Genomic DNA, 22365 nt, shown 5'->3' with positions numbered 1-22365 from the left:
GTGGATGGGTACGTGGTAGTCATAAAGGGATGGACATGGTCAGAAACAATGCTCAGGTAGGCCGTGGCATTTAAATGATGCCCAATTGGCACTAAGGGGCCTAAAGTGTGCCAAGAAAACATCCCCCACACCATTACACCACCACCACCAGCCTGCACAGTCGTAACAAGGCATGATGGATCCATGTTCTCATTCTGTTTACGCCAAATTCTGACTCTACCATCTGAATGTCTCAACAGAAATCGAGACTCATCAGACCAGGCAACATTTTTTTCAGTCTTCAACTGTCCAATTTTGGTGACCTCATGCAAATTTAGCCACACACACACACCCAGCGCAGTGGGTCGCCATTCACTGCAGTATCTAGGGAGCTCCTGGGGAAAAGGTGCCTTGCTCAAGGGCATCGCAGTCACTTCCTGCCAGAGAATCAAACTTGCGACCTTTAGGTTACAAGCCCCTCTTCAACCATTAGGCCACAAATGCCCCCCAATGCCCTATATATACACAGATCAGCTTAAACATTAAGACCACCTGCCTAATATTGTGTAGGTCCACCTTTTTGCCACTTAAACAGCCCTGACTCGTCGAGGCATGGACTCCACTAGACCTTACTATCAGAACCAGCATTCACTTTTCCGCTACAGTAGCTCGTCTGTTGGATCAGACCACACAGGCATCAATGAGTCTTGGCCGCCAATGACCTTGTCACCGGTTCACTGCTTTTTCTTCCTTGGACCACTATTGATGGGTGCTGACCACTGCACACCGGGAACACCTAGAACTGCTCTGACCCATTCGTCTAGCCATCACAATTTGGCCATTGTCAAAGTCGCTCAGATCCATTTTTCCTGCTTTTAACACATCAACTACACTTGTCCCCAAAGTAAGGATCTGAACGACTTTGATGCACGTGGGTGGCCCGTGTGGTCCGATCCAACAGACGAGCTACTGTAGCTATAATGGCTGAATAGGTGAATGCTGGTTCTGATAGAAAGGTCTTTTGGAGTCCATGCCTTGACGGGTCAGGGCTGTTTTGTTGGCAAAAGAGGGACCTACACAATATTAGGCATATACAAACAAAATTATTAACGTAACACTTTTGTTTTTGCCCCATTTTTCAGCAGCTGAACTCAAAGATCCAATACTTTTTCTATGTACACAAAAGGCCCATTTCTCCCAAATATGTTCACAAATTTGTCTAAATCTGTGTTAGTGAGCACTTCTCGTTTGTCAAGATAATCCATCCATCTCACAGCTGTGTGGGGCATTAATCATTTTGTGATTTCAATTAATACTGATTTTTTTGTTATATTGTTTGTGTTCTTCTGAACTGAATGAATCACAAAAGGCTTTAATCTTGTAATGCTGTTATTTTTAGTGCGCTATATTTACAACAATAGCAAGGTCTAATAGCCTGTGAGAGCGCCGTCAACACTTTAAGCGTTTGTTCTGACAAAGCTGTCAAATGTGGAGTCTGAATTATCGCTGCTGCTGTCGTGCCTGAAACATCACGACTCACCTTTCGAGTATGTTGGTGCTTTAATCATCAGAGATAAATGAGTGGTTCTTATATTGGCATGCATCAACTCTTTAATAGCTCTGCTTATGCTATTGTTGTCTATTGTTGTTTGTGCAAAATTTACTTACAGTAAACAGGGAAAGTTACTAACCTATTAAATAAAGTGTTGCATTGTATATCTGGTCTAAAATGACATTTTTAGGGGCACTTTCCGAGACCAGGCATTGTAAATCTGGTCTAAAATAAATTTTTTATAATGTTTGTAAATATATTTACAAACATGTTGCAAAACTAACAACTGATGATTAGTAATGTACGGAGTCATGTAAAAATCATGTAATACCTGCTATCATATCCAAATCTGAAAATAATTTCATAATTGTAACTCCTAAAAGTCTCATAAACTAATAATTTGGAGCATCAACATTATTGATTTCACTTTGATCTCAATCTTTGACATGGCCTTACTCAGTAAACATTAAAGATATCAAAGTTATATGTTCATAGAAATATAACTCTCGTGCAAAACATTTCACTCAAGAAACGTCACTTTTATTTCCCCGTTTGTGCAAGGATTTCAGCATTTTTACCTGAATGTAACAAAATTGATAATGTGGTTACATTTTGAGAAGTAGCACTGAAAAACAACCATAACAAAACCGTTTACTTTTTAATATTTAAAGAAATACCAATAGTCAAGAAAGTCCTGTCTACAAATGTTAAATTGTTACGATAATATCTTTTTTATATGCATAAGACACGTTCACTACCAAGAACCATCAGAACTCTATTAATCTAGATATTGCTATGTTGTGAATGACATAAACTGCTGGGGCATGATAACTATAAAAATCCACATAGTGGACTTTGAAACCGAACCTATAGAGACTTTGGTTTAAGATGTCTTTCAATGTGGGTGCTTCATACTGTATTTCCAAACTGGAAGTTTTCATTTTAAATCTGAGCCATTTTCCTATAAACACTGTTCAACCAATTAAGGCCGAAGTATGGTCCATTTTAGTGCGTTTGCAAGGGTCTGGGTACTCTGACGCAATTTTCGTCATTAGAAGAGTGCATTCGTTCTGTTTGCGCACCGCCAAATTTTTGGAAAGGTCGCACATGCGCCTACCGGAGAATGTAGTATGCAGCCCAGGAGGTGCATTGCATTTTGTCACAATGTGCATGCGTCAAACATCTGTGTACATGTACAAGTCAAATAAAATAAACTATTCTTTACTGAGGGGAACACGTAAAAAAACTATACTCCGGGCTTTAGAGTACCATTGCAGACTTTTTGAGAATAAAACTCAAAAACACTGTACTGTAGGTACTGTAATGTAAGTTTCTAAAGTAGTTATTTTAAAGCCCGGAGTATAGTCACAAACTTTCAAAAGTACTTGCACAGTATAGTTTATTGACTTCGACGCTATGCATTGTGACAAAATGCAATGCATCACCAGGGCCACATAATAGAGGTCTTCATGGGTCCACTTAGATCTGAAAAACCTGAGGTCCGAGCAGGTTCGGGTCTAAAAGTTTCACGTGTGCCTTGGGCACGGGTCGGGTATAATATTAGCGCGCCATCGGGTAATTTAAAATGAATGTTTTTCCCGAACGGACCAGAGAGCACCTAATTAATAAATTTTGTTGAACAAGGCCTGTCAATCAATTTTGAATGCACATTTTACAACACCTTGGTGTTGTCGTCAGACCCTGGATTTCCACCGACTGCGGAACGGCTGTCAATCGGTTTCCATTCAAGTCAATGTGTGTATTTCCACTTACTGCGTTCCGAATCTGTCACAGCTCCGGCCATCCGCAGCTTCCGGAACAAATACGCAGAGCTTCTATTTTTGACGGATGCCGGACAGCTCCGCAGGGCGAAGCCATGACTATATCGCGTGATCATACCTGAATTCGCGAGATCTCGTGTTGTGATCTGGGCTGGTCCCGCAAAACGTCATAATTTAACGTCATAATGGGTGGAGACAGAACTAGATATCGCGTGATCACGAGAATTTGCGAGACCTCATCACTTCAGCACGCAGCCGCTCTGCAACAAATACGGAACTGGTGGGTATTGGCGGACGGCGGAGCCGATCTGCAGCCACTCCGCAGTTGGTGGAAATCCGGGGAGATAATAAATGAAAATTAATGGAGCGGCTGGCCAAATTGGTTGCAAGGCCAACAGGGTTACTTTCTGTCTAACTGGTGCATGCAGGGATGCAAACTGCACACACGTCAATGGTGTTTACATTTGGGTCCAATCGGTTAAAAAAGGGATTGGATCATTAAGAATGATTTTTGCGATAATCAGGTGCGGTTAAAAGTGATTTGGGCCATTTCGGGTCAGGTACATTTCTTTGGACCCATGAAGACCTCATACTACATTCTCCTGTAGGCGCATAATGTACATAGGGTTTCAAAAATCTGGTTAGTCATTTCTTCTGATGACTAACATTGCATCATGCCCAAAATGGACCATACTTCGGCCTCAAGTCAACATGACAACAAAGTCAGTTTACTTAATACATGTTTCCTGGTCTGGAAGTTTGTCACATTGCAGAAGTACAACTGGGTGGAAATGGCATTTATGTTAATGTTATTTCTTTAATTAGTTTAAGTACTAATATTTACACATTTTCTCTGTTAATAATCTATTATTAAAAATTCCACAATACAAACAACAAAACTTGAGTAGCTACTGATAATTTAAGGATGAAATACTTATAAAAACACTGAAACTCGTTGAGCTTGAAAGTATTACAGGAAAAAAGGAATATTGCTTTAATACTGATCGAAACTCTAAGGTAGCTGCACTGTTTAATTTGTGCTTACCGAACGCATTTTCAAGACACTAACACATCTCAAATAACTTTTTAAACAGAAGGTCTGTAATGGTCTACCACAGGACCAAGTGCACGAGATGGTATGGTCTGTAGGTTTATATGTAGCTGGACACAAACCATGGCATCCTTATTGACCCTGAAGGTTTTCTTCCATCAGTACTTCCCTAAAATGAGTCGTGCCTGAGATCCAGCCTCAGAGTGGCTTGTTTAACCAATAAACATCTAGTTGACGAGTACACAGCCTTGCGGGGCCTCTGCGGTCTCCATCTCACAGTCCAACAAGGGAACTTCGGGAGCGGGCTGTGGTGATGGAGACTCCGCTTTACCTGGTGGGAGTCCAGGATGGGTGGGACTCCACGCATAAAGAGGCTCGGGAGGGAGGGACGGTGTATAGTGTGTATGGCCGTCTGAAGATTTGGGTGGAGGTGCTGGAGACCAGTCCGAGTAGGGGGCTGACTTGGTGCTGGGCTCCAGAAAGGGGGTTAGGGTCTGGGTCCTTGTGAAAGAAGGGGGATCTTGAGAAGGGGTGAAAGGATCCTCTGCCAGCTGCATCTGGTGGAAATAGGCCTGGACCTGAGACTGCTTCTGGAGATAGAGCCGTTTCTGCTGTAGTCTGCTCGTGGGGTCAGAAATAAACATGAATGTCAGAACTTAAAACCATCAGCGGTTCTGGGGACGTTCCATAAGATTGCAAAAGCAGTCGTTTCTGACCTGTGCTCTTGTAGTTGTTGCTCCAAAGTGCGTGGTGCAGCCTCTTTACAAAATGCCTGACCACTTCCAAGACCACTAGACAACTGACTGGCCCTCTATAAAACAAGGCATAAAAATAAGAATGGTCCGAAGTTCTTGACCTTCTTTGCACTTCTCTTTGGGGACATGTACACCAAGGCGTTTACGCTTGGGTATGTTTTCAATTGCTTCCTGTGGAAGCGCTGTGCTTTTCAAAAACGACAACAGGTGGTGGGTTTTGTCCACCGCTCTGTTTTTCAGCGTTCAGGTCTCAGAGTTGAAAAATGTTCAACTTTGGGTGAAACGCTCAGCTTGTCAATGTCACTTTTTGTTCAGCAATCCAATCACAGTGGAGGAGGGGTGGGACAAATACCACAACATCCAACCTGTGCGTCGTTTAAGGACTGATAAACAGAACAAAAGTATCATAGCAAACCAAAACGCTTAGCTGAAGAAACGCTGGCAAGAACCCACAGTTGACGCCTGCCTGGCGTTTTCAGCAGTATTTAAACGTTTTTGTGTACACGCCCCCTTAGTTGATCTCTTACAAAGTTGACCATCAGCATATGCTGGTCTATACATGTCTCCACCAGGTTGATTAAATAGCTTAACTAACAAGAGTTCCTTGGTCAACTAGCTTCAACAGAACAACCATTCTTGGTCAACCATTGAAGCAGAACTTCTTCCAAAAAATGGAAGAACGGCTAAGCATACACTGTAAAAATGCTGGGTTGTTTCAACTCATGGTTGGGTCAAATATGGACATCTAGGCTAATTTAAACCAGCAATTGATTTTTGACCTAGCCATAGATGGCAACATCCCACAATTTTTAAAGTGTGGCTAAGGTTGTTCACCAATAAACCAGCACTGACCTACTCTTCAGTTCACCACAAACTACAGTCTAAAAATGGCTGGGTCATTTTTCATGCTCTGTAAATATTGGACAGAACACACCTCAAAAATGACCCAATGCCAGGTTGTTTTAACCCAACTGCTGGGTTACTATTGCCGTTTTTCTATTGCATAGTTCCCTGCGGTTTAGGTCGGCTCAACTCAACTCACTTCAACCCAACATTGGGTCATTTTTAACCTAGCACTGGGTAATTTTTAACCCAGTATGTGTTTTGTCCAATATTTACCCAGCACGGGTAAAAAATAACCCAACCATTTTCAGAGTGTAAGGTTGGAGATAGAATGCAATGTTTTTTTGGCACCAATGTTAGGTCTACTGGCATTTTAAGGTAAGGTCTTATTCAGCCGTCATACCTGTAGTCTCTGAGCGAGGTACTGTGTCTCCAAACTCTGCCTTCTGGACAGCATATAAGGGTGCATCTTACCAGCGAACACTGTTGTATCTTTTCCACTTGGACATTGGCGTCCGTCACCCTGAAATTATTGAAAAGATCAACATAAACATAGGCCCAATCCCATTTCTCTGTCTTCCCCCTTCCCCCTACCCCTTAGTTTTGCATGTTCACGTGAATGTGTAAAACTAAGGGGTAGGAGTAAGGGGTAAGACAGAAAAATGGGATTGGGACATAATCAACTAGAGAGAAACCATTTTTAAACACTGACACTTAAGATTCAAACCGCAGGATACCTGGTGACTGTATGGATGATGAGGGTCTAATAGCTCCTGCGTGTTAATGATGACATTTGTATTTCCTCCAGCATCTCCTAACACTATCTGGGCTTTGTTTAACTCCAGGATGCCCTTGGTTCTGGCCAGGTTCTGGAGGTGTTGCCTAAATGCCCCTAAACCTGTATAACAACGAGCGCGTTAATACAAAGATTCAGATACACCAGAGGAATCATTTCTGTGTTTGCTGCAGAGGTGGTCTGACTCATAGTTTGGACTACGGCTATAATTAGCCGCGAACTGAATCACTGAGATTATTTTCAGGTTTAAAAGTAGACGTTATTCACGAAAGGTCAGATTTCAGTCGCGATGAGTGTTTTGTGTGGTACCAATGGATCTACTAAAAATACTGATGCAAATAGATGCCTACAGCGACCAGGATAGAGGCGGTCACACTAGATATTTTGATCCATTCATAGGAATACAAACGTGGGTAAATGAATGTGCTTGCTTTATTGCTTGCTACAGATTTGTGCAGTGAAAAGACGTTTGGCTTATAAAGAATCGAGATCAACCTTAGACAGTTCCAAATCGGTTTCAAAGAATGTCATTTGCTGTATATTAGTTAAGACGCTGTCTGACCTTGCGTAAGGGATGTATCAGATGCCCGGCGTCCCTCTCTGAAACTGACTAGTGAAGGATTATGAGCATCCTGCCCTTCTGGGTTGGTCATCTGTAGGGTTGGGTCAGGTGGCTTCATGTTGAGGAAGTCCGGAGCGGTGGAGCTGGCAGGTGTAGTGTTTAATGGATCTTTTACAGCTGAATTCTCCTCAGGCAAGCTGAAGTCACTTTGAGTTGAACCCATGCTGTATTCTGAGTCCATACTGCCCAGAGATGGGTTAAGACCTGAGGTGAGCAAACAAATTAAAATGTCTTTTACATGACTGATAACTCTTTTAGTAATTGCAATATGGTTTCCTTTGGAGGGAACTTGTGCTGTGTCACACGTAGTGACGCTATGGGAACGCCTCCAGAAATGAGTGCGTCTGAATGTGCACATCAAATTCAACCAATGGTGGGGTGTAACATTGAGCCAGAAGTATAAAGGGCGATCTGAAATATATGCCTAGGAAGGCGTAACAGGGACGCAGGAAGTATGGCAAGGGAGATGCAGCAGGGAACAAGAGTTGCATATGTAACTCGACATTGCAATAGTTTCACTGGACAAGTTTAGATAAAAAATCTGTTTAAATGTGTATTCTAACGGATACTTCATATGTGCGTCCCACTACCTTTATTGTTTATTTATTGTGTATAGTCTGAGGTCCAGGACTGCAATACTAACCTGTGATGGGCAGCACGGGCGGTTGGTTGGTGACCTCAGACAGAGTATGCCTTCGCTGACTAAAGCGAGCAGCATTGAAGGCGGTGAGAGGCGCAGCGTGCACCTCCTCTGCCTCGATACCCTCATCGATGGACGTCTCCATAACGTTACCAGGCAGAGAGCTGCTGACTTTGCGGGCGATGACCGGCGGGAGCGGGTCTAGTAGGTACCCGTTCACCTGAGATATAAATACGCACACTGTTAGCAAAATGAATTATTTTGGGATGAAACAGCTCAGCAACTTGCAAGTGAACTGAAACTTGAAATGAAAGCTGGGTTTTTGACTAGCTTAACCTTAAAAACCATGCTGCTTGTTAGCTATAAGCTTTATGAGAATTACCTCTAGGCTGGTATTTACATCATCCCTGCTTTTCTTTTTGTCTGTATGACTGCAGGTCCATGAATCTGTCATCATTTTTTCTGAATTATGTAATGCTGCTCTGTCAAATCAAATGCCCACAGGCTACCATCAGCTTACATGAATTACAATAAGCCAGCTGAAATGCTTTTGTAACACTGTGACCTCAGCTTGTTTGAAAAGGTCCCTATCTCGCCATCTGTTGTAAGATTGACTTTTATGCATCTGGCAAATTCTTTTCAAAGTGACTTCAGCGTATACATTTGATTAGTTTGTGTTTTTACTAGTAGCTCAACCCTTGACCCTGATGTTGCAAGTGTCTACAAGTAGAAGCACATGAAGCAAACAGAACAAGACTTGTTGAAGGGCAAACAGGAGATCCAAAAGATGTGTTAAAGCTGGATGTCAATAAAAACAGTATCTATGGAGATTGCCTCGCCACAGTCAAGGTGGCAAATATCGTAGTCGCACTTCACACGGATAGTAAGATTGCACCCGGCGCTGACACGTCATTGGTTTTTACAAAGGCAGTGGCTGTGGTGTTGTGTAATCACATTCAGTAAATCTGACGTGCTGCTGTTACAGTAACATCAGACTGCAAAAAAAAATCCAGACTCCAAATCCATGCAGGGCAATATGAACATTAAATAACAAAATCGTTAGGGGTGGGCAAGTTGACCACCAGTGGCGGGCGGTGACTTTTTTCCGGGGCGCATGAGGCGAATCTCTTGAAAACATGTATTAATTCTTATACCATTTCTCCATAGAATGTACAATCAAGCTCAATTAGATGGCGCCTTGCCACTAACATTAACTCAGGCTACAATCACTGTTATTCATAAAAAAGGTAAAGATGAATTAAATGTAGGCTCATATCGCCCAATTTCTCTATTAAACTTAGATTATAAAATATACGCAAAAATACTCGCCAATAGATTAACTCCTTTAATGAATACAATAATTCATAATGATCAAACTGGCTTTATATTAAATAGATCCTCAACGTCTAATTTACGCCGTCTGTTTGATATTTTATACACTGACAGGAAAACCCACAACGACCTAGCCATATTGACTCTCGACGCCGAAAAGGCGTTTGACCAGATAGAGTGGGAATATCTGTTCGAAGTACTAAAACGATTTAATTTAGGTGAGAGGTTTATAAAATGGATAAGACTTTTGTATACAAATTCTAGAGCACAAATTCATACTAATCGCAACCTATCTTCGTCATTTCATTTGTTCAGAGGAACACGACAAGGATGCCCCCTGTCAGCACTAATCTTTGCTCTTGCTATTGAACCACTTGCACAAAGTATCCGTTTAGACCCCCAAATATACGGCTATCAGACTAAGACCACTACAAATAAAATATCGCTATATGCAGATGATATTTTGTTATATGTGACCAAACCTCTCCTCTCCATACCATATATTCTTGAAAAAATTGAAATGTTTGGGAAATTTTCAGGATATCGAATAAATTGGACCAAGAGTATATTAATGCCAATTCATGATATCCCTCAAATAACGTTGGCAAGGTTTCCCTTTAAGGTTACTACTGATAAATTCACATACTTGGGTATAGAGATTACAAAGCAACTCTCCTCCCTCATGCAGTCTAACTTTTTACCTTTATTAGAAAAACTCAAAAATAAAATAAAATTTTGGAAAACCTTGCCAATATCACTACTTGGGAGGATAAACGCCATTAAGATTATCTTTTTACCACAAATATTATACCTGTTTCATAATTTCCCTGTTTTTTTAACAAAATCATTCTTCAAAAAAATTGATTCAATTATAAATCCATTTTTGTGGGACTACAAAACGCCAAGAATTAATAAAAAACATCTAACCAAATCTAAAACGAATGGAGGCCTATCCCTTCCAAATTTTATGATGTATTATTGGGCGTGTGCTTTTAAAAAAATAAACTCCTTCAACATCACTTCTAACACACTCCCCACTTGGTTAATTATTGAAATGGAAGACTGTGATCCATATTTACCTACAGCCCTAATACTCTCACCAACACTACCTGACAAAGCAAAGGGCGTTCAAAACCCAATTATACATAATTTGTCTCGTATATGGAAACAAATCAAATTGCACTTTACCCATAAAACGCTACCCCTTTCTTTACCAATTGCTAAAAATCCATCCTTTACTCCTTCTAACTTAGATTTGACCTTTTCAGACTGGAGGCAATTAGGATTATGTTATATCCGCGATATGTATATTGAAAATAAATTTGCTTCATTTGCACAACTTCAAAAAAAGTTCAAACTACATAACAATAATTTCTTTAGATACCTACAGGTTAAAGACTATATTCGAAAATTTATGCCAGGTTTTGAGACACAACCACAATCTATGCTAGATGAATGTTTTACTATATCTCCATATAAAGATAAATTTATTTCTATCATATATAATAAATTACAAACAATGTCTTCCCCCTCGTCCAATAAATATAAAGACAGTTGGGAGAAAGATATGGGTATTCATATTCCTGATGACATCTGGGAAGAATCTCTAGAATACATACACTTCTGTTCTAATAACACGAGACATTGTCTTATACAGTTTAAAACTATACATAGGCTTTATTTTTCAAAAGCAAAGATTCACAGTATTTTTCCGAACACCTTAGCAAACTGTGATAAATGTCAGTCCCTCAATGCAACACTTTTTCATGCTTTTTTTTCTTGCCCGAAAGTTACTAGTTATTGGTCTGATGTATTCAACGTACTGTCAAGAATTCTTAAGATTACATTATCATTGGACCCATTGTTGATTATCCTTGGCACATCACAGGTATTTAGAAAATTGACTCCAACTCAACAACGATTCATTTCCTATTCTCTTATTATTGCAAAAAAGTTACTTTTGATGTCATGGAAAGGACCAGCGATACCCACTGATAAAATGTGGCTTCGAGACTTGTCCAATACTTTACATTTAGAAAGAATCAGATATCTGTTGAAGGATAATCTCTCAGGCTTCTATAGTATTTGGCAACCCTTCATAGATTTCTTACAATCAATATCTGTATAATTTCTTTTATTTATTTTGTATAAATTCTTATTGCACTTTATACTACAAAACTGTCTTTATCTTCCGCGTGGTTGTCCTGTCGTTTATATCTTTTTTTTCTTTTTTTTTTTTTTTTTTACCCGTCGGTTGTTTTGTTTTTGTTTATTTATATAAAAATACATGAGCTTTTCTCATATTGTTGGTTGAAAATTGTATATTTTGTATATGCCCAATAAAAAAAAAAAAAAAAAAAAAAAATGTTCAATGGCAATGACAAGATGCAATTGAGGTATTTTTATTACATTTTTATATTGCCATTGGTTTAATTTTCAATTTAATTACAAAAAAAAAAAAAAAAAAAAAAAAAAAAAAAAAGAAAACATGTATTTAGCCCCGTTATGTGTGTGGCTCGTCATGTCAAAATATAGATGGGTTGGACTTCATGCGGTGCATGTCAAAATACGTGCCTGCTGCAGACACTTTGAAGGGGTTTATGATAAAAGAGACGCTCTCGTCGGCCAGGTACTCGCGTAATCTCATGTTGTGTAATCAGAATTTAGTGTTAAGTTAGTGTCTTGCGAGTATTTTGTCAATTTTTATTACCGTATTTTTCCGACTACAAGCCGCAGTTTTTATTCATAACTTGGCTGGTGCTGCGTCTTATAGTCAGGTGCGCCTTGTAAGTCGATATGAATAAATTGACATTTATGAGGCAAGAGACATTACCGTTTACAGCCGCAAGAGTCCGCTATATGCTTGCTCCTGTACTTATGTAATTCAATGGATTCAGTGATGCGGAATGACGAGTCTGAACTTCACGCTAGTTGGCTTGTTCGGTTAATTTAGACTATTCAGCCTTCCAGGTAAGTTCTGTATGCTATGGTTTATCGTTTAAATAACTGATAATATTACCCTTAAAGTACAGACATCTATTCAGTCTGCTGTTCTGTCTGCTATTGTTTAGTTGAATAACTTGCCTTTTCAGATTAAATGTCTGTTCTTCGGCTTGGATTTTGTGAAATAATTTTCTAAATAAACGCGACAAATAGTCCACTGTGACTTATATATGTTATTTCGTCTTAATGACGCATTTTTGAATGATGCGGCTTATACTCCGGTGCGGCTTATAGTCCGGAAAATATGGTATAAACCCTTTCAATGCATGTGCCGCAGGCATGTATTTTGGCATGCTGCATGATGCAGATAGGTTCACATGACGCAACGAACACATATTTTGAATATATTATAGATCATGGTATGAGTAACATCACAGTTGGTGTATAAATTAAATGGATGGTTCACTCAAAAATGAATTAGTTCTGTCCCATTGTTCTGAACCATTCACTTACATATTATACTTTTTTCTACTATGGAACTCAACGGGGCCTCTGATCGGCCTTATTTCTTTGATGTGCTGAACACAAAGATATTTGTAACCAAACCGTTTTGGAACACCATTGACGTCCATAGTATTTTTTCCTACTATGGAAGTCAATGGTGGTCCAAAACAGCTTGATTCCAATTATTTATTGTGTACAACAGAAGAAAAATATTTATAAAGGTTTGGAACAACTTGAGGGTGGATAAATGATGACCGAATTGTCATTTTTGGCTGAACCATCCCTTTAGGATAAAATATTTTTCTTCCTGGAAAAATAAGTCTGTATTTTTAACTCTTTCCCCGCCATTTATGAGTTATCTCGTCAATTAAGAAAAAAAACATTTGCATAAAAAACGTGTTTTATGTTAATCTGCAATACCGCGATTACTAGACGGCACACTTACCCAATTTATGAAATAACTAAAGCCAAAATGTTATTTACTCATTTTAAACTCTATGTATGTTTTGATAATCGTTCTGAATCTGATCTCTAAAAAAATTCCTTTACAAAAATGCAATTATTTCAGCTTTTTGCAAAAAAATATTTTTAAAGAAAAATACCCATATTTAAGAGCTTATAAGCAGAGAAAAAAATATAGATAGGATGAAACATTTTGATTGTTTGTTTATTGTTTGTTTTTGTGAAAATCACAAAAAAATGCTGGCGGGCAACTTTTCAAAAAATGGCTGGCAGGGAATGAGTTAAAGTCGCAATGAAATTGAAATGTTTTGGAATGTTGTGTTTTGTTTTCTTTTTACAAATGACTTATCTGTGAGCGTCATTATGTAAAAAAATTAAAGTTCCCTCATAATCTTTAATCAAAAATGCATATCTCCCCCCTCCTCGAAACGATATGGTATGGTAGGTGGGCGTGGTCCGTGAAAAGATCGCAGCAAATAGAAACATGACCCAACTTAAAGCAAGTTGAAATAATTTCTCAATACACACAACCGGCGCAACGTCATAGAATGTCTCTGAACAGGTTCACGCCCACTTTTGGGGGAAATCAGACTAGGCCTTCTATTGGCTTCCAATCAAAACAGCGGAACAAAGCAACCTTCACACACAGCCAGCAGGGGCAAACAACCCATGAAATCACTCAGATCAAACATGTTGAGCAACTATCCGTCCACCCTGCCCGCCACAGAGCGCGAAAGATACATTAACATATTTAATTTGGTCAATACAAAAACATATCTCCTTCATTCTCCCAGCATCAAATTTGTGTAACAACGCTCCCTATTGGCCAGAGGTGTCTTACCCGGACATTTACTCGTACCTCATCAAGTCAACAGGGAAGCAAGTGAATGATTTTACTTCGTATTTGAAAGTTACTTCGTATTTATTTATTATGTCTTTATATTTAGAGTAATGAGTGAACTTTTCCGTCCAGCCATACAACTAACTGGCTTAGTGATTTTCCAGCAATCACTGGATGGCGTTGTTACACAAATTAGACGCTGTGAGAATGAAAGGGACATGTTTTTATATTGACCAATGTGTAATAAATGTGTTAATGTATCTTTCGGGCTCTATGGCAGGCAGGGTGGACAGATAAATACTCGACGTGTTTGGTCTGAGTGATTTCGTGGGTTATTTACGCCTGCCGGCTGTGTGGAGACGTTGCTTTGTTCCGCTGTTTTGAATGGAGGCCAATGGAAGGGCTGCTTTTTTATCCCCCAAAAAGGGGCGGTGACGAAATTTACAGTCAAGTTCCCGGATGTGCCGGTAGTCCGTATGGACGAAGTCCAGCCCTGCCTTTTTTCATTTCAGAAGTCGTTTCACTTGGATATACGTCACCAAGGGGAAAATAAGACAATTTGTACTTATGTTTCATGGCGACTTTAATATTTGATAAATTATTTTCTCTACAATATTTGAAAGCGGAGACAGACCAAAAGAAAAGATTGGTATAAATCTGGAATGAGTCCAAAAGGCATTGCATTATGCAACACGAGTTCAAAACAGAGGATTAAAACTAATATTAGAATAATTCTGATTGTGTAAGTCAGATACGGTAAGCTGTACATCCCACTAATACCTCATAAATAAATCTTTGTCCTTTCGCACATATTCACAGCCACACAGTATATATCGTCATACATCCCAGCTGTACATTCCCTTGGTGCTGTCTGGGTCACGGGTAGCATTAAATGCGTAAGATATACCTACACTGACGCAAAACCCCAATGGTGTGCGCTGAAATCATAAAGGGATGTTTGATTTTTTCATATCTACGCAGGTGATATTTTAGGATACCGCAGCTCTGCCGAGATATTGGTGGTGAGTAATGAAGAAGAGATCAGGCTGACACGCAGGCTGAGGAACTTCACACGCTACAAACAAAAGCTCCCACTGTCGTCATACAGCAGCGCCAATGAGTAACGCTGCTATTTAAAACATGCAGCCCGAGCTTATAAAATATAGCCTCGAGTCGTAAAGAGAGAGGCATTGCTGTCTGTGCGATCACAATATACTTTAAGTAAAATATATTTGACCTTGGGAATGCCCACATCTTCCTCCATGAGGGCCTGGTCTGGTAAAGCAGGGGTTTGTGGGAAAGTAAACGTATCTGTGGTGGTCTGCAGCAGGACAGGAGAACGCAGTTGATGTGCTGTCTGTGAAGGGGTGCCTACTTGAGTTTGAACTGCATTTGTCTGTAAGAAAAAGATAAGACGTTTGTAAACCAGACTATCTGTGACCCTTTTGAGATTAGGAGCATCAAAGTTTGATCTAAATCATTCATTTCGATTTTTAACATGGCCTTAGTCAATGTTAAAAGATGATTTTATGTAGAAAACATGCAAAAAACACTTTGGGTTTTCATGTCAAAGTGTCACAGTAAATGTTGCATTCATAATAATCGATACCCATGATGTCACATCGACATATTCACAGCGGTTTCATTGAAGAAGAATCAGATTCCAGTTTTGTTCCTCGTGATTCCAGTATTTACATTTTTATACCATTGCCATTTCAATATGTCTGGGTAGACTTCACAGATGGGGTTACCTTGACAACAGTCTGCTCAGCGACGGTGCTAGGGCGGCGCTGGCTGGCGTGCAAACGCTGTTCCACAGGGAAACTGCTGCGATGTGCTTTCAAGCGCTCCACAAGCAGGTAGTAGATAGCAGCAAAGTGGTTATAGCTTTTGTTCTGGAGAGACTGTGTCAGGAGAAGTCAGAACGGGAACACTATGTAAAATTTTACAAGAATTATGTTTTTTTTTTTAGAAAATCACATTTACAATTCAATGTATGACTACTGAAGTCAAATAAAATATTCATTCCACCACAGAAGGGCTTTGAAATAGTTAAAGGATTACTCCACTTTCATAAAAAATTTCAGATAATTTACTCACCACCATGTCATTCAAAATCTTGATGTCTTTCTTTGTTCAGTCGAGGAAAAGTTCAGTTTTTGAGGAAAACATTACAGGATTTTTCTTCAAATAGTGGACTTTTAGTAAACCTCAACAGCTTACAGTTTTAATGCAGTTTCAAAGGCTCTAAACGATCCCAAGCGAGGCATAAGGGTCTTATCTAGCGAAACAATTGGCAAAAAAAAATTATATAATAATAAAAGTACTTTTAAGCACAACTTCTTGGTTAGTGCTGTGACAGATGGCAGTTGATCCGTGATCTGTACGGATCCCCACGGTTCAGCTCGCATGCGATTCGCGGATTAATACACAAATTTAAATAGTGAAAGTTTATCATTTGCACGTGTTTCAAAGGCTTGCAAATGTTAACATTCAAGTAATTTTAAACAATTTAACCCAAAAAAGGCGCTAAAGCAGGGGTGTCAAACTCATTTTAGGCTGAGGGCCGGATGGTAAATAACGCCATGATGTGAGGGCCGGATATTTTTTTTAAACTTTAGTGTGCTGATAATTGTGTTAATATTAACTAAACAAACCAATTAATTCGTTTGTTCAGCAAGAAAACTAGAGAAACACACAGCTCTGTGAAAACTACATTTCATAAGGTCACACTCATACTGTACATAATATACACACAAATTTACATCTGTACAAAATCCACTGGCCTTAGGTTGAAAAGCCTTAATTTAACTTCTTTTGCAGTATTCCTTAATGCCAAAATTATTTATAAATCATTCACTTTTCTTCGGAATATATTTGTAATGAGAACAGTCATTTAGAAAATGAAAATGCTGGATGGGGCAGTGGCCCAAACCAAAAAGGGCACTAAGGGGGTTGGTACTATTATTATGGTTTAAATAAAATATTATGATGTGTTGTATTACTAGCATGTGATTATAATGGGAAATATAATAACAAGAATTAAAGTGTGACAATCTGCTAAATATTCAATATGATTTACCTGCTGGCTTGATGGAGCTTTGAATCCATGTTTGCAATGTTGAACTGCCTTTAGCAGCCTCTCTTTCCGTTCTCTGTCGTTATTTTGTGAAGGCATTGGTGTTTTTTGTATTTTTTGTCTACAAAGTCTGCCAACAACAGCAAATTTAGTGTTTATATTAACTTAGATCTGATCGGGAACATTAAATTGATTAGACATGTATTGTAACGTTAATAAGAATGTGGCTATTTTGTTGTTGTTTCCTTGCTAGCACTTGTTAGCACTTTTAGAACACCGACAGCAAATCATTACCGGAAGAAATACATAAACAAACTTCCAAATTACTAATTCTGTTGTTAAACAATTGATTTAATGTAATTAATCTACCTGTTAATGCAACGAACTTCAGAAACTGTCGTCTTCGCTTTCCAGTCAGAGAGTGGACACAGAGATGCTGCGGAGCGGTCGGGAAAACACGAAGTGGATCACCGGAATTAGTGGATCTTTAGCGGAGCAGTAACAATACAACAGCAAGATTTTTGGGCACCGTGTTTAGTCTATGTTCCGCGTTTTGCTGCTTTCCGCAAGTCTCTCATATTAAAAACGAACTAGACACCCGCCTGAAAGGGTTTTTAAATTATGTATTTTATATTTAATAAATCATCATGCGGGCCGGATTGGACACCTTTGTGGGCCGTATGCGGCCCGCGGGCCGTATGCTTGACACCCCTGCGCTAAAGTGAGCAGCTTTCTGTACGCACAGATGCACATGTCAGACTAGATAATCCCTTTAAATAAAGATCAGAACTCTTCATGTGTAAACTATAGAGAGTGGTGCACTAATCTTTCTCATACTGTAGTCCATTAACATACATTTGGCGAACAAAGCAATGATAAACAACGTAACGTTTTTATGTGGAGTGACTGTTTATGCTGTGCCGTTTGGAATTCGCCCTCCGCCTGTGTGTGCACACGCATTTAAGTGCACTCAATAGTGCACACACAAGAGAGACGGGTTTCCAAAAGCAAGCGAACATAATCTTTCTGTTCATGACAGGGTACATACAAACAAAATTATCTCCACAGTATTCTTTTTCTAATAAAAACATTTGTTTATATCTTAAGTGTATGTATAGCTTACAGTCAGAAACCAGTCTGTGCTTATTTGGTCTTAAAGCCTAACCTCAATTAACCAACTCAAATAACCTCAATTAACCTACTTAGGTCTGTGTCATTAATGTTAATGTTAAACAACCCAAGACAAAGAGAAAATCACTTCTGTAGCTCAAAGAAATAATAATTATACTTAATTCATACAATAAAGTTGTATGTTATGTAATCACGTCGAAAGGTCACTCATAACATAAGTGTGGAGAAAGAGGAGCGTTCAGACGTTGTTGTATGTGTAATAATACTAATTAATGTCTTTGCATTAGTTTATTGTTTAAATGGTCCGCAAGTGTCTGTTTTACATATGCAATGCGTGACTTTTCAACGTGATTATGTAATACGTAAGGTCGCGCTAGAGCATCACGCGGCTAGTGCAAGACAAGAAGTTGTGATTTAAAAGTACATATTTTTTCGTTTTTGTAGAAAATTAAAATCGTTATGTTATCTAGCCTTATGAACCTTATGCCTCGGTTGGGATCGTTTTAAGTTGCATTAAAACTTTAAACTGCTGAGGTCCACTATATGGAGAAAAATCCTGGAATTTTTTCCTGAAACTTAATTTATTTTGACTAAAGAAAGACATAAACATCTTGGATTACATGGGGGTGAGTAAATTATCTGGATTTTTTATATGAAAGTGGAGTAATCCTTTAACCCCTGGTTATTCTAAACCCCGGGTAAATATAATAACAATCCCCCTTTTAAAACAATAAACTGACCTCAATGGTCTTCTGCTGGTCAATGCCGAGGCTGTGCATGAGTCTGAGCACCTGCTCGCTGTGTTCACCCAAGCCAGTTTTACTATCGCTGGGCAGGCCTTGTCTGTACAGCACAGGTCTCTGAGACGGGACCTCCTGCACCATCCAGCGGTGCTCTTTGATCTGACTCAGGGACAAGCGCTTGGCTGGATCCAAAACTAACATCTTTCTGATCAGGTGCTCACAGTCTGAAATTGGGTTAGAAAGAGGGCTTTTGGATGTGTGATGAACCTTCAGCATGGGCAGGTCTAATATCAGAGAGTTGCATAACTAATGACCGAAAATATTTGGTGTGCCACCAGTTAAAAGTCACAGACGAATGATTTTCTGAAGCCATTTGACAGGCTCGTTTTCTTAAAGCAATACTCCAGCCAAATTTCAAAACACACATGATGAACCCTATTAAAAAATCCAGCTAAGACCAGCAAAGCTGTTGAGCTGGTCTAGCTGTGTTTTGGTCACTTTTTAAGCTGATCTAGCTGGATTTAGCTAGACCAGCTGACCCACCAGCTTGACCAGGTTTGCCAGGCTGGGAGGACCAGCTTAAACCAGATACTGCCACCTTATACCAGCTAAAACCAGCTACCAGCTTATGCTGAATTTTTCAAAAGCAATCCAAGATACACATGTCCATCATCTTTCAGACGAACACATTAGGAGTTATTTTAGAAAATGTTCTTGCTTTTCCATTCTTTTAATGGCTAAAAAACAGGGATCAGGGAACAACCTCTGACTTTAAAACCCCAAAAAAGTGCATTCATCCTTCATAGAAGTAATCCATATGGCTCCAAGGGGTTAATAAAGGTCTTTTGCGGGTGATCAATGCGATATTGTAAGAAAAATATCTATTGTTTAAATTTGATAACTTTTTTTAACTGTAATAAATAGCTTCCGGTAACGACACCATATCGACTTACGCGATTCACAAGAGTCACTGTGTACCCATTGCAACGAAATGCTCACTACGCTAAAACTCTCTTCTTAACTCATTCACCGCCATTGATGAGTTATCTCGTCATTTATGAGTTCATATTTAACTAAAAAAAATGCCTTTCTGGATGAATTTCAAAGTGAAATGGCGCCAAACGAATTTATCAAAAACGGAAGTTAAAAAGATTTACTGATTTATTTTAACTGCCTTTATGTTTAATAGTCTTTCTGAGTCTGATCTCTGACACAAATTCCTTTACAAAAATGCAATTTTTTAAGCTTTTTGCTCAAAATGTTGTATTTTTGAAGAGAAATATCCATATTTCAGTGGTTAAATTAAGTAGAAAAAGTAAATATATAATGAAACGTTTTTTCCCCATTTTGTTTGTTTGTTTGTTTGTTTATTGTTTCTTTGAAAGCAGAGGGTGTGTTCTTTAATTTTATATAATTTGTATGTTTATATATTTATAGAAAATATTTTTTCCTGCAAGGAATTTTGTGAAAATTTTGTTAAAATCACAAAAATGCAGGTGGGCAACTTTTCTCAAAAAGGCTGGCGGTGAATGAGTTAATAGCGTGAGTCCAAGATGGCGCCATTACTGGAAGCTAGTTATTGGGTGAATGAAATGCCGTTAATTATTTTGTGTCCGTATGGTTCAATTAAATGTAAAAGGGTTAAAATTTCAAAATAAATTTGCAGATTACTTGCATACATTCTCTTTTTTGAGGACCAAGTCTGACATTTCTGTTTTTATTTCATTTTGAAAGAATATTTGGGGGATAATTGCAAAAATGTCAATGTGGTGTAACTAGTATTTTTTTTTATTAAAATATAAATATATCCATTAAAAGATGTGGAATAAAATATAATTATCAAGTTTAGTGTAATATGATTTTTTACGTACATTTTTACATCATTTGTCAAAGATTATTCAGAAAACAGAGCTGTTTTCAGCATATGTCAGGCCAAATATTACAAAAATGCATTAAAATTTACATTTAGAAATAACTAATAAAATTATAGTTTTTGACAATTACATTTACATGCCATCAAGGTATATAAAAGCCATCAAATATAAAAAAATATATATTTCTCATTTTTTGGCACAATTGGCGGGTAACACCATTTGACATTTTCAGGTCCATTCAGTCTTAACTTCCATAAAAATGGTGCAAACGTATTTTTTGTTGCATACAATTAACATAAATACATTATGTGCATTGAAATAAACCTGATGCATGCTTTTAAAACAAGTTTTTTTTAAAGATTTTTGAATTTCTCATCTTCCCAAACCGTTTTTGTCACTGACCATATTACAGTTTATAAGAAATCTGGATTTTTCTTACAATATCGCATCGATCATCCCCAGAAAACCTCTTTTAACCCATTGGAGCCATGTGGATTACTTCTGTGAAGGATGAATGCACTTTTTGGGGGTTTAAAGTAGGGCTGTGCAAAAATACAGATGCAGCTAACTATCGTGATAAAATTTTACACGATAATGTATCGATTTTTCAATCCCTACTATCGATATTTTTAAAAACCCATCAAATCCCTCTGTGTGCGTCAAACGACCTCCTCCGCTGCTGTAGTTGTCGCTGTCCAGTTGCCTGTCATGTACGGCCAGTTAGTGGGAGTGATAAAATTGCAGAAAATGTAAAAACACCTGCAGCTTTCAAAGCCGACGTGTGGAAGGCATTTTAGCTTAAAAAAAGTTAAAAAATTCATCTCTATTTTTACATTTTTTATTTAAAAAAGAAAAAGTAATGCAATGTATTGCAACATGCAATGTATTGTATCGAATCATGACCCATGCATCGTGATACGTATCGTATCGTGAGGCCCTTGCCAATACCCAGCCCTAGTTTAAAGTCATAAGTTGTTCACCGATCTCTGTTTTCTACCATTATAAAGCTTGTCTTGCATTATAAAGCCAAATGTGCTCATCTAAAACACACGTATCTCCGATTGCTTAAGGGTGAGTAAATCATGGAGTAATTTTGATATTTGGCTGGAGTATCACTTTAATACAATTAAACTCCACTAGTATATATAACTGTCATTTTAAATATTAATGCTCACCTTCGCTCATGAAGTAGGGGATGCGGAAACGGCCTTCCAAGACCCTCTGTCTGAGGACAGGAAGACTGGGGCCGTCGAATGGAAGAGCGCCACACACTAACACATACAAAACCACCCCCATGCTCTGTATCACACAGAAAAAAATCAATAACAATATATAAAACTCTAGCATTCAGGACAACCCCCTCATAAACCAAGAAATATTGATAAGGAGTTGTTGACGCAATCCTCTGAGGACAAATCAACAAATGGACCAATTTGG

General features: G+C 38.6%; 1 protein-coding gene across 2 annotated transcripts in view; it reads right to left on the bottom strand.

Annotated features, from left to right (window-relative positions):
* Positions 1 to 2049: 2049 nt before the first annotated feature.
* sik2a (salt-inducible kinase 2a) overlaps positions 2050 to 22365 on the bottom strand; it is a 42788-nt gene continuing 22472 nt past the window's right edge. For both annotated transcript variants that reach the window (XM_055200421.2, XM_055200422.2), the window contains 10 exons: positions 22104 to 22227; positions 19052 to 19278; positions 15853 to 16005; positions 15339 to 15497; positions 8023 to 8239; positions 7320 to 7583; positions 6699 to 6859; positions 6365 to 6484; positions 5080 to 5174; positions 2050 to 4981 (listed from right to left, as the gene is read on the bottom strand). In XM_055200421.2, the coding sequence (XP_055056396.2) occupies positions 4591 to 4981; positions 5080 to 5174; positions 6365 to 6484; positions 6699 to 6859; positions 7320 to 7583; positions 8023 to 8239; positions 15339 to 15497; positions 15853 to 16005; positions 19052 to 19278; positions 22104 to 22227 (1911 nt within the window). In that variant the 3' untranslated portion in view covers positions 2050 to 4590. The remainder of the gene's footprint in view (positions 4982 to 5079; positions 5175 to 6364; positions 6485 to 6698; positions 6860 to 7319; positions 7584 to 8022; positions 8240 to 15338; positions 15498 to 15852; positions 16006 to 19051; positions 19279 to 22103; positions 22228 to 22365) is intronic.

This window comes from Misgurnus anguillicaudatus, chromosome 22 (genome assembly GCF_027580225.2).
Source record: "Misgurnus anguillicaudatus chromosome 22, ASM2758022v2, whole genome shotgun sequence".
Taxonomy (NCBI): Eukaryota; Metazoa; Chordata; class Actinopteri; order Cypriniformes; family Cobitidae; genus Misgurnus; species Misgurnus anguillicaudatus.
Note: the sequence above shows the minus strand (reverse complement) of the source record. Positions and strands in the feature narration are given on the sequence as shown.